Source organism: Gorilla gorilla, chromosome 2 (assembly GCF_029281585.2).
Source record: "Gorilla gorilla gorilla isolate KB3781 chromosome 2, NHGRI_mGorGor1-v2.1_pri, whole genome shotgun sequence".
Classification (NCBI taxonomy): domain Eukaryota; kingdom Metazoa; phylum Chordata; class Mammalia; order Primates; family Hominidae; genus Gorilla; species Gorilla gorilla.
This window is the reverse complement of record NC_086017.1, coordinates 84397257-84409889: the sequence shown is the minus strand read 5'-3', so window position 1 is coordinate 84409889 and position 12633 is coordinate 84397257. Positions and strand designations below refer to the sequence as shown.

The following is a 12633-nucleotide window of genomic DNA, read 5'->3' as shown; positions in this document are numbered from 1 at the left end:
ACCCAGTCTCTACTAAAATACAAAAAGTTAGCTGGGTGTGGCAGCTTGCACCTATAATCCCAGCTACTCAGGAGGCTGAGGCAGAAGAATTGCTAGAAGCCGGGAGGCGGAGGTTGCAGTGAGTCAAGATTGGGCCACTGCACTGCAGCCTGGGTGACAGAACAAGACTCTTTCTTAAAAAAAAAAAAAAAAGAAAAGAAAAGAAAAGAAAAAGAAACAGGGAGGGAGAAGTAGATGGTGTTTATACACTCAGACATTTACAAACACAGTGCTGGCTTCTGCTTACTAAAGTTGGGGCAGGAATAGAGTATGCTCTTTTCTACTTTATGAGATTACAGCTGTAAAATACTACAAAATACAATCACTAAGTCGTATTAGTTCTTTTTTTTTTCTTAGAGATGGGGTCTCACTCTGTTGCCCAGGCTGGAGTGCAGTGGTGTGTTCATGGCTCACTGCAGTTGCAAACTCCTGGGCCCAAGTGATCCTCCCATCTCAGCCTCTTGAGTAACTGGGACTATAGGCATGCACTACCATGCCCCACTAATTGTTATTTATTTATAGAGATGGAGTCTTGCTATGTTTCCCAGGCTTGTCTCGAACTCTTGGCTTCCTGTGATCCTCCTGCCTTGGCCTCCCAAAGTGCTGTGATTATAGGTGTGAGCCAGCACACCAGGCCTAGTATTAGTTCTTAATAGCTTCTCCATTACAACTAATTTACAAAAGGAATTCTTCATTGGGTAATTATTTGCTCATAGAAACAGTGACCTTGAACTAGAATTTGATATGAAACATTCTAAGATACATAAAGGGAATTGTGTCTGGTCCTAACAGGCCTTGACCTGAACCCTTTGTTAAAGAATAGAAACTGTTAGAAATAATGGGTTCCATAATAGAAATGAAATCATCTCTATTAAAACCTTTGAAAGTAATGTGTTAAAGAAATATTTTAAAAAGAGTTGATTAATGCACTCTTTTCATATGGTGAGTGAGAACCTTGTGAATTTGCACATTTTAAAAATGTACAATGAAAGTATAATAGAAAGAGGGAATGTAAGTGTTGTTTTTTTTTCAGATAAGTGGACCATTGACTGTGTTCTCCTGGTGTATTGTACACATTGCATATTGCATCCAACAATGGCATTCTAACTTTTTTTTTTAATCATGTGGGGTTGCTATTAAGCTGTCTAGCAAGAAAGGTATAATTATGGTCTGAGAATTATAGAAGGATGTCATGGAGGTTCAAAAACATTAAAGCTCACATTCATAAAAAGAAAATAGCGTGAATTTAAATACAGAAAGCTATGAAGTACTTTGAAAACATTTTAATCTCCCAAGACTCCAACCCATCTCCTCCCACCCTGTTTTTCTGCCAAAAACATTATGTCCTGCACTATAACTATAAATTAACCCTTTCATTCAACTGTAAAGAACATTTCAACAAGCAAAAATATAGCCGTTGGATTTAAACAGTATCAACATAAAACACTGGGCACTTTTAGAAGTACTCTCAAGTCCTCTTCTTTTATGGAATTATAGTACAGATTAATGTTAATCAGTCCAGTGAAATAGATCATACCTTTAATCAAACTCTGCGATTAATTTATGAAAGCAAAGTGCCAAAATCAAGATACTTAACCTTAAACACAAACCATTTTGTACATATATTTTTATATGTGTGGACATTTTTGTGTTTCCTTAGGCAGGTTGCAATTAGAGGATGAATGCAATTCCTGGTAAAATCTCCATGCTTTGAAAGGGCTCTGCCATTCCAGCGAGCGGTATCATTTTACTTGAACATTTATTTCTAGGTCCTGTGAAGCTTAACCAGTCCCTGTCAGTTCCAATTCCCTAATTATTGAATGCCACTTCCCATGCAATGAGAAAAATCATGTAGTGAACTATTAATTTCTCAATTTAAAGGGTTTTCATCACTTTTATTGGTGTTATTTTGCTGTCATACTCCAGGTGCATGCTATACTCTAGCACTTTTTCTTTTAACTTAATTGCTTGCTAACATTTCCAGATGTGGAAAACAGACACATTAGTTATTCCTAATAAGTATTTTATTTTCCTTTCTCATCTGAAGTGTATTATATTACCTTTTCCTTTTTTTCTAGAGCATTGGTTACAGTATAGCTTTTAGCTGCAGGTGACAAAATGCATTAGAGGTTTATTTTTCCAACACATGATGTTTGGAATTATGTGGTTCATGTTGGTTCAGGAACTCAAAGATGTGAGAGCTCTGGGTTGCCTTTTCTGTAACATACCGTGTGTGTGTGTGTGGTGTGTGTGGTGTGTGTGTGTGTGTGTGTGTGTGTGTATTTATGCACATATATAAATATATATTTTATACACACACACACACACACACGTATAGTGTTCTCCCTCATGGTGTCCACTTGGTCGCAGTTGTTCCCAGCATTCTTTCCTCATGTGAAAATTTCCATATCAAAAAGGAAGCAAAGCAAGGTCAGCATTTTATTTACTTCAAAACAAAATCAGAGTAGAGACTTTTATCTAGAAGTTCTTAGCAGGTTAACCCATTGTTAAAGGTTGAATCGTGCTGCTACCCCACCCCCATCCCCAATTCACATGTTGGAGTCTTGAACTCCAGTACCCTATTATTTGAAAATAGGGTCATTGCTAATGTCATTAGTTAAGATGAGGTCATTAGAGTGGGCCCTCATCCATTATGACTGGTGCCCATATGAAAAAAGGGGAAATTTGGACACAGAGACACACATAAAGGGAAGATGATATGAAGAGAGATACAGGGAGAAGATAGCCATCTACAAGCCAAGCAGAGTGGTCTGGAACAGATCCTTCTCTCACAACCCTCAGAAGAAATCAACTCTGCTAACACCTTGATACAGACTTTCAGCCCCCTGAACTGTGAGACAAAAAATTCTGTTTTGGAAGCCACCCAGTCTGTGGTACTTTGTTATAGCAACCCTAGAAAATGAATACACCCTCTTGGGCTTTTAGTGGTCTCATAAGCCAATCTCCCCTGGCTACCCTGCTTCCCAGCCGAGAATGACAAAGAGTTCTGGAAAGCTAGTATCTCTGGAGCTTTCAGTCTCCACAGTGAAAGGCTGACTCTAAGGGCTGGAAAGAAGGGCAGGTGATAGCTATTGAGTGGACTACCAGCAGCATCTGCCACAGCCAGTTTTTCACATGTGGCACATGTCTGGCATTCAGATATTTGTTAAAGAAATGAAATATTCTAAGATCGAATACTTTATCTTCCTCTGACATTGGAAGCATATAAATGGAATTTTATTTTGGTCTTGTTTCTTTGGCATTTTCCAGCTTTAAACTACCATTGCCAAAATAGAAGATATCTCATTTCTAAAAAGAGTTTCCATCTTTTAAAAGTTTTTTCCTAAAGAATAGTGGGACCTAGAATATAGATCTTATTTCATTGGCGGCATATGATTTTACTTTCTTTGACCCAGGCTAGAGCTCATTCTGTTTGGGTTTGATGCCTTGTAAGTGCATGGAATATTCCTTTCTAAATTTATGTCCTCTTACATTCTGTCTTTAATTGCATTGCCTACCCTTACACCCTGTTGTGATTTACCCTGTGTTTTGAAATGCACTGCTGCATTTCAAAAACATATAAAAAAACTGCTGGTTTTTGTTTTCCATGTAGATATGACATAAATCAGTAAGGAAAAATAGGATGTGCTTTCCTGTTCCCTAGGAATTTCAGATACCATAATTGTCTTTTAGGAATTTCATTTCTTTTAGTAGAGTAATGCAGCTTGCCCAGAATCCCTTGCCTATGTTTTCTTTGTCAGTCTGCATAAAAATTGTATAGAGTATGACCATTAGAATTGATCGTCTGCAGTTTGATCTTTTACGTGACATTACCTTAGGAGCTCATAAAGCTTGTACTTACATTCAAAGGCAGTTATTCTTTGTTGCCTGTAGGTGTTAGGGGGGAAAAATAACACCTTAGGATTGGATTTTTGGACTTATTAGTCCTGTTCGGAAGTGTGATATGCCCCTTATTTTAGGTTGTACATTTAAAATGGAGCTTTGGAGCCAGGCTAGCATGTCAAAAAAATGCCCCTGTCACAAAAAGTAAAGTTTAGCATCAATCTGAATGTTACATTGAATCCATTAGTTAGGCAAAAGGCCCCCTTCTGTTTTCAGACAGGGTGCTTTTTACTGGTTATGAATAGCTGTGTGAATAGTCAAGGCTCTGTCTTTTTGAGGATGAAAATTCGTTTTGAAGAAAATGTTGGATAATTTCTTTTAGATTAGCAGAGACTTCAGAATCTATTCCTTTTAAGTTTATATTGCTGGCAAGAGACTAGAACATGAAACCCAGCATCTCTCATCACCTATTTCATTCCCGTGAAGCAAGATTGAGAGGCCTTGTCTCTTTTCTGAGTATGAAGCATGCACTGACCTGTCACGTTTGATTATTATTTTGTACTTACTTTTTAAGAGGCGTTGGAGGCTCCCAAATGGCTGCTGATGGCCTGAAAGCCTTTAGGAGCCTTACATTTCAGAGATGGCAGATATGTGCCTCATAGGCCATTAACTCCAGCGCCATCAGGAAATACTGAAGTTGAAAAAGCAGGCTGTTGGTTAATTTTCACCTCTGACCATATTGAGAACAGTGTGGCTTCATGGAAAGGGAAACAAACCAAGAATATGAGGACTAGGGTTGATATCAGGTCTTTCACTAAGAAACTGTGTTACTATGGTCAGGTCATTTAACCTTTCTAGGCCTCACTTCTGGGGAGGCCAAACCATGTGCAAGGTGAGAAGATGAGCTCTGAAATTAAAATCTTAGCTTTATCAATCACTAGCTGTAAAATAGTATCTGCCTCATATAGAGGTATTATGAGGATTGTTTCATTCATCTTATTCATTCTCCGGACAGATATTGAATATCTACCATGTTCTAAGAGCTGAGTATACAGCAATGAATTCGATACAAATAAATAACAAACACATACATAAACATGTGTAGTGTTTATGTAGAAAGATCTCGTGAGGTTGTGAGATGTGCTTTGATATCTGTGACTGGTGGAAATGAAGGGTGTATAATGACTTTAGATGAGGGAGAATGCGGATGGTCACATTTAAGCTGAGAAGGTGACATTTATGCTAAATTCTGAATGACAAAAAGAAACCAGAACACAAGAAGAACAAATGTGTGAGCCCAGAAGTGACACGAAGCTCAGCGTGTCTGAGAAGCAGGAACAAGAGCAGTGTGGCTAGACCTCAGAGATCAGGAGCTGGGGTCAGGGGAGATTGAAATAGGAGAAGCAAAGGATGTAAATAGCTGCTTAGTGTGCCTGGCACATAGTTCATGGTGCCTGGTTCAATAAATGTTAGCAAATTAGTAGTTATTATCCTTCTCTCAAAAGGATCTCAGAAGGAAATGCTCCTAGTAGTTTAACATTTTTATTTAAAATTAATAGTGACCTCTGGAGAAGCCATGTAGCATCGTTTGGGACATGACTTTTATTAGATAATGATAGGATGGGCATTTGAGTTTTTATTGTGACCACTTGGAGGAAATTTTTTGAACACCTCTCTTTACCTTTTTAGTTTAAACCACTGCTTTCTTATCTCTACTAACCTTTCTTCTTTTGGTTTATCTCCCCAACTTTCCTGTTATTTCCAAATTTATACCATTATGTTAATGCATTATTGCTTTCAAGCTGTGCATACATCAGAATTTGTCAGAAAAAAATGATGCTATCCCATCTCATAAATAATGAAATATATGTTATCAGAAGTAAATCAGAAGCTATTACACTAGAAAAATGTTAGGAAATGTTCAGTATATTTACAAATATTTGTAAAAAGACATCACAAATATTTTCGACTTTCTAGGACCATAAATTCAATTAATAGAACAGAATGGCATTTTTGTTTTTACTTATTATTTCTATTCAGTGAATTGGCTGAGGGGCAAAAATGAAGAAAATAGCAATATTGCCTCTTTTAAATTAGGAGTGTTAGTAGCAATTTTAAAATCCATTTCTTCTGGAAGTTGCTTTTTCCTAAAAAGGGAAACGGAAGCTTTTTTTTTTTTTCCTTTGGCAATTTCCCCTGATAGATGAAAGTAATGATCAGGTAAAGATCAGAGACTAAGGGGGATAGCAAGCTGCTTTCTTAAAGGATGGTGGGGATTAGTAAGGGCTAATTGTGTGGTGATGTTGTGGTGCAAAGTTGCCCCGAGTCAGCTGAGCTATGAGCTTGCCCTTACTTCTAACAGTCTTTGAGTTCAAGAAGTTTCTAAACTATCCTCATTTTTGATAATTTGCTAAAAGGACTTACAAACGTTGCTGAAAACTGTTATACTCACAGTTATGTTATTTACAGGGAAAGGATCCATACTAAAATCAGCTAGAGGAAGACACACATAGGGCAGAGTCTGGAAGGTTTCAAACGCACAGCTTTTATTGTCCAAGGACATCTGACCCTTCCGGTATCGATGTGTGACAATACTGAAGGAGTATGATAGCCAACCAGGAACTCGTTGAGCCTCTGTGTCTAGAGTTATTTATTGAGACCTCATTATGTAGGTGTGACTGACTGGTTGCACATGTGGTTGAGCTCAGTCTCCACGTCATTTGATACCACGTGACCCAAATTTCTCACCCTTAATCACATGGTTAGTCTGTCTGATGTGGCCAGTTTCCAAGGCAAGACTATTGGGTGTGGCTGCCCCCACCCTAAGATCTAGTGTGGCCAGTCCCCATCCTAAACAGACATTTCAATCAGCTATGGCATAGATTACCTCCTGGAAGCTGAGGGCAAAGATCAGACCTAGGGTAAGGCCAAATTCCTTACATAAAGAGTGAGAGAGTATCCCTGCAGGGACTGTGGAATCCATTATTCTAGAATGTGTGTTTTACATTCTGCAATGCTGTGTGAACTTGCTCATGCCACCTAACCACTCTTAGGCACAGCATTTGTCTTCTGTTGGGAATAATTATGGCATTTACCTCACAGAGTATTCTGAGGATTAATGAACACATTTGGGCAGACAGAATTTACTTTAGAATTTCAGCTTTAGCAGCTGCTATTTTTATCATTTCAATGATTATTTAATCATATTGTTATTTTATTGTTGTTACACTTATGATAAATATTTTTATTAATGTAAACTGCTATTCGAAGTAGCCAAAATGCCAGTTCATTGTTTTAGGGCCTTTTTTGCTGCTTCTTGATCTCGTTTTCTTTGTCTGACTTTTCACAGATTCTTTGTCTCTTAGTCTGTTTATTCATTCTCTGAGTTAATAGAAATTCCTCTGTAATTTTGCTGAGCATTCCAAGCAAAATAGGAAAGTAAAGAGCTTTTTTTTTTGGGCGAATTTGTTTGTTTTCAGAAATGCTATGGCAATGATTATACAACTGCAGTCCCATAAGCATTTGGTGGTGGCATTATCTTGTTCTTTTTTAAACATGTAGTACAATAGAGAGATTTGTTTTTTTTTTCTGTATGTGGAAATTCTCCTCAGAGCATGTTCAAGTTCTCTTAGCCAAAGTAGAAACATCTTTAAAAAGATACTTGTTCAGTGCTGTATCTTTCTCTTCAATTTGCTAGTAATAAAATGGACATCCCACCAAAATATTGAGTGTTTTTCATTCCAAATAGAAAAATAACATTATCAAGCTTAAGGTTTGCATGCCAAGCCGATTTTATGAAAATACTCAGGTGTTGAATTCATTTTGAATTCAGCTTTAGTTTGGCAAAAAGGCTACGACAAGAAAGACTTGGTGTAATAGTTTATTCACCCATCTACACTTAGATGTAGTTTGTTGTAATAAAAAGTAATTGCTGCGGTATGAAATGATCTTAATATGGCAATATTTTTCATACCAACGTTAGTTCTCATAGAGGTGGTACTATGCTGTTGAGTGGGTTGATTCCCTTTAACAAAACAATGTCTACAGAGCATTTTGCTTTGTATGCAAACGGAGCAGTACTAGAATTTTTAGTTCCTTCTTTTCTTCAATACTGGAATGTAACTTTTTACAATGCCTTTTGCTGATTATTATTTTTTGGATGTCTCCCACCCATATAGGTGAGCTTCTCTTACAAGGCCCTGTATTTATCAAAGAACCCAGCAACAGCATTTTCCCTGTTGGTTCAGAAGATAAAAAAATCACTTTAAATTGTGAAGCAAGAGGCAATCCGTCACCTCATTACAGGTACAGTGAAAAGTTTGAAAATTCAAATAAAAAAAACTAAACACACTTATGTGGCGATTGTGAATTTTTTTTTGCTTCAATATATTTATGCCATCAGTAAGAAAAAAATACATGAAGCTATAGTTGTATGATATATTCAACAGATTTAATATATGAAGATTTAAATCTATATGTAGCATATACTTGATTAATTATTGATCATGGCAGAATCCCTAAAGTAAATAATGTCTTTTCATTGATGTATAGTGCAATTTAACTTATAAACTTGGATTTACATGTACTTGTCAAGAATACATTCATTGTGGGGATGAAATTGTGTTTTAAAGTTAATTTGAAATCATAGTTAAACAAATACTTCTGTGTGCCACCTTTTGTCCATTTACCATTTTACTGGATATGTGCTTGGAAGTTCAATAAGTATGGAAGAATAAAATGTATTCTTACCAAAGTCATTTTAGTGATTTTTGAAGAGAAAACATATTTCATTTGTTAGATGTATATCAAGTTAAAGTCTATATTTTTAAGATTCTATAAACAATTCCTCTTCACTGAAAACTTTCAAATATCATGCAAAAGTATAAGGAAAAAAGAAAAAAAAATTCATACTCCCACCACCTTAAGAAAAAAATATTGATATTTTGGGGATGATGATGGATTATTTGGATCAGATGGGTATTTGTATTATTAAATAACCCAGAATTAATCATTTTTACTCTTAGGAGTGCTTGGGAGACCCACTTTCATGAAGAGATGAATTATTTATAAATTACATGCTGCATTCTTATAAGTGGTTGAAAGAAAGTATTCAAGACACCTTTAAAACAACACGCTCTTTCATGCAATGTGAACATCTACTATGAAAACCCCATTCACACTATTAGTTTGCTTGACAAAACTTTTTCTATAATCTGCAGAATAAGCAAACTTCAGCCAATATTAATAAAATTTTAAATGTTTAAAGTTGTAATTTAGATCTTATTGAGCCTCTATTGTTCTCTTAAACTATATAAATAATTGAAGCCAATAGTCATTGGTAAATTGGGTCAAGATTGGGGTAGAAGATAGGTTTTGTATTTTTGCATCTGTAAGTAATCAAGATCAGTCTCTTTCAACAAATATTAACAACATATTTATTGGGGCCCTATTGTATACTTCAACAAAATGAGCATTATAATTCCAGGTTACTGATTAGAGTTGGCAAAGATGAGAAAAAGTTTTTCTCTGCCTCTACCTCTTTCTATAGAAATAAGAAAGTTATTTAATAAAATCATTTATAAAAGGAAGAAACTATTTCATGAACTAGTTCCATTAATCAGACATAAGCATACGCAACATCTGGAAATATTTTCTTCTTATGGGGAAAGTTGAACAGATCAGCTTAACAATATTTTTTTTCCAGCGTTTTTGTAAGGCATTCTAACACCTTTTAAATGCATCTGTTTGTTTCTCCCTGAAATGAAAGATTATTCTCATAGACATAGCTGTAAATATGATAAAGCAGCCATGTGAATGACTCACGTGTGGGCTGTTTTTCTGTTGTCAGTAAAGTTGTATTTCCTGGTGTTTATCTTACGAATAATTTGGTGATAAATGTGTTCATCTGAAAAGTTGTCAAGATACAAGATTTAGTCTTATAGGAATGTATTTCTAAATGAATAGATTAATTATGTTTGTATAGTTTTATCAAATAGCCAAAGGTCTTGAGCTTAGATATCCAAAAATAACCTTGTGTAGTAATTATGTCTGTAAATAACAGGTGCCTGTTGTAATGCCATGGAGTCTGTATTTAAATATATTGATAACATGTAAAATGTTGATAAAGAAGTTTCACTGTTTGCATAGTGATTCTTGTTTTATTATACGTCCTGGGATATCATCCTGGCATTTATATGTTGCAATTTTAACAAAATCTGTTACCGAGACTAGGAGATGTGTGATTTGGGCTGATTTATTAGTTTTAGGTTTGATAAATGAAGAAATTTAACATGTTTGGTATTGTTTGATGATTTTTGGTTTGTAGCCAAATAGAGCAGATACTTTCATTATAACTTTAAAATTTTTCTAAAATTAAGATTTCTAACCAATATAAAATTTCACTTAAACTAAAAGTTTATGACCACTAGAAATTGAGACCTAGAAAACACAAGAGAAGCTCGTTTCATTCTAAGAAATATCAGACTTTGTTTTAACAAGAAACAACCGCTTGTTATTCATGTTATCTGAGTAAGAAATAGATTGTGCCACTGCAGTAAATGGGATATGGAATAATGTGGGTTGTAATGACAAATTTATCTTTTTGGATGACATCTTTATTTTTGGCCTATTTTTTTCCTACCTTTTTAATTTTAATATTCAACTAGGTAATATTTCACATTATTCTTTAAAACGGTCCAGAATAAAATATGCTTGCCTATTCCTATTTTTTTGTTGTCCTTCAAAAATCACAAATAAATACTATAAATATATAATGACATCGAGGACATAAAAAGGAAGAATATGGTGGATTTTTTTACGTGAAGTCAGAAAAAGTATTTTTTAACATATATAATCATAAATATAAGCAGATAGAGAGACAGCCAAGGAGGAATATTAAGGAGCCATGTGAAACCACTTGTTAAAGGCAATCCAAACATGTTTTTAAGGATTCAGAATAAAGTTAAACAATCTTGTAAAAGAATGTCCTTTGAAAGACCAAATCCTGCCTTATAGACTGATGCCAACTTATAGACTGATGCCAACTTGTCTGAAGAGTGATCTTGTCTTTGTTTTTATCCCATCAGGTAAAAAGAACTCTTAATTGGCCATGTTAGAAATCCAAAAGTTCAGAAATTCTCAAGAGAAATTATTTGTCTTAGGGTTTAATTGAGGATTTTATTCTTTCTTTTGCAGTTCCCTGCCTGAGCCCCAAAGCCTATATTTAAAGGTTAATTAGTGTTCAATCTCATTGTAATTGCTGATAGTGCTGAAGGAGGTTACCCTGAGGAAGTATTAATACTTTTTCTAAATGGGAAAGATTTTCTTCCACTTTTTGTGGGGTTAGAAGTGTCCAATCAACTAATGCTAAGATGAAAGACCACAAATAGGAGAATCCCTGGTTGCTGCTGCTGATGCCATTTAAAGGGGCCACTTGTTTCAATGAGATTGGGGTAAAATAGGTACATGCCAACAGGGACCAGGCAAATAACAACTTTGAAAGAGGAAGGCCTGCCTGAAGAACATATAGACATATTGAATAATGACTGGAAACTGTCTATCATTCAACCCTAAGCCTATCATTATGTGGTCATAACTGCTTCTCAGCACTGGCCAATTGTTACCATCTAGGAATCCTGGTCCGGTATTACCAAAGCTTTCTAAGAGAGTTTTAAAATTTAGATATTTTCATTTTGGAATCTCTAACTTTACTGTTAACTCTGTTTTTCTTTTAAAACATAATGTAGACCAAAAAAGGTAAGTCGTAAGTCTGAATGTGGCCCATGTGGACCTTGTGTTTCCAACTTTTAGTCTAGCTCAAGACTTAGAGGTTTGCTGTCCAATATGGTAGCCAGTAATCACATGTGGCCCTTGAAATTTAAATCAATTAAGTTAAATTAAAAAATCAGTTGTTCAGTCACAGAAGCTTCATTTCAAGTGCTTGGTAGCCACGTGTGGCTAGTTGCCACTGTATTTGACAGTACAGATGAATATGTCCAGGCTTGCAGAATGTTTCAGGTCGACCCCTGGGCCCACAACTCTTTTCTATAAATGCTTTCATTTTTCTCTCTTCACAAGGAAGTAAACAGAACGTTATTCTCTTTCAGCTCTATAGGAACAGGTAAACAATTTTAATAGAGTGTAAGGAATCTTGGATACAGAAGTTGTAAGGGCTAAATATCATTGCAAAGTGGAGGTCTTTCCTGGCCACAGTTGCCCTTAAACATGGTTGTCTATAATGGAGTCACATCCTGCACATATTTAATTTACTGATAGTCAACTGAATGCATTTAATTTACTGATAGTCAACTAAATGCGTTCAGTATAAGAAAGAAAGGGAAAATAAAATAATATGCTAATTTCTGCTAACCATTTATTCAAGGAGTGGATGTAAGGAAGGGAAGTCTGAGTTTATTTCTTGTCTGTATATTGACACATAGTAATATACATCTAGGCACACAGAGTACTATACATAGTACTGTATTTGGTGCTATATATATATATACACACTGTGTATGCTGTCAATTCTATATACATATAGTGTTCCATTTTTAGAATATATAGTACATATATAGTATATGTGCTATATGCTATATAGTCTATCATAATATAGCATATGTATGACATGTTAAGCATAATTTTGATTATATGCAATTTGTCCTTTACATATTTCTTATTGCTATGTAAGATCTGATATCATTGTTATTTTACTTTTATGTGTCAAGACAAGATGAGTTATTGTTCCTCTAAATT

The 12633-nt window shown here is 35.3% G+C and overlaps 1 protein-coding gene across 9 annotated transcripts in view; it reads left to right on the top strand.

Moving 5' to 3' along the window:
- The window catches only part of CNTN3 (contactin 3), a 383448-nt gene that overhangs the window by 108682 nt on the left and 262133 nt on the right, over nucleotides 1-12633 (top strand). For all 9 annotated transcript variants that reach the window (XM_063703922.1, XM_063703924.1, XM_055381198.2 and 6 more), the window contains exon 3: nucleotides 8061-8187. In XM_063703922.1, coding sequence (XP_063559992.1) covers nucleotides 8061-8187 — 127 coding nt within the window. The remainder of the gene's footprint in view (nucleotides 1-8060; nucleotides 8188-12633) is intronic.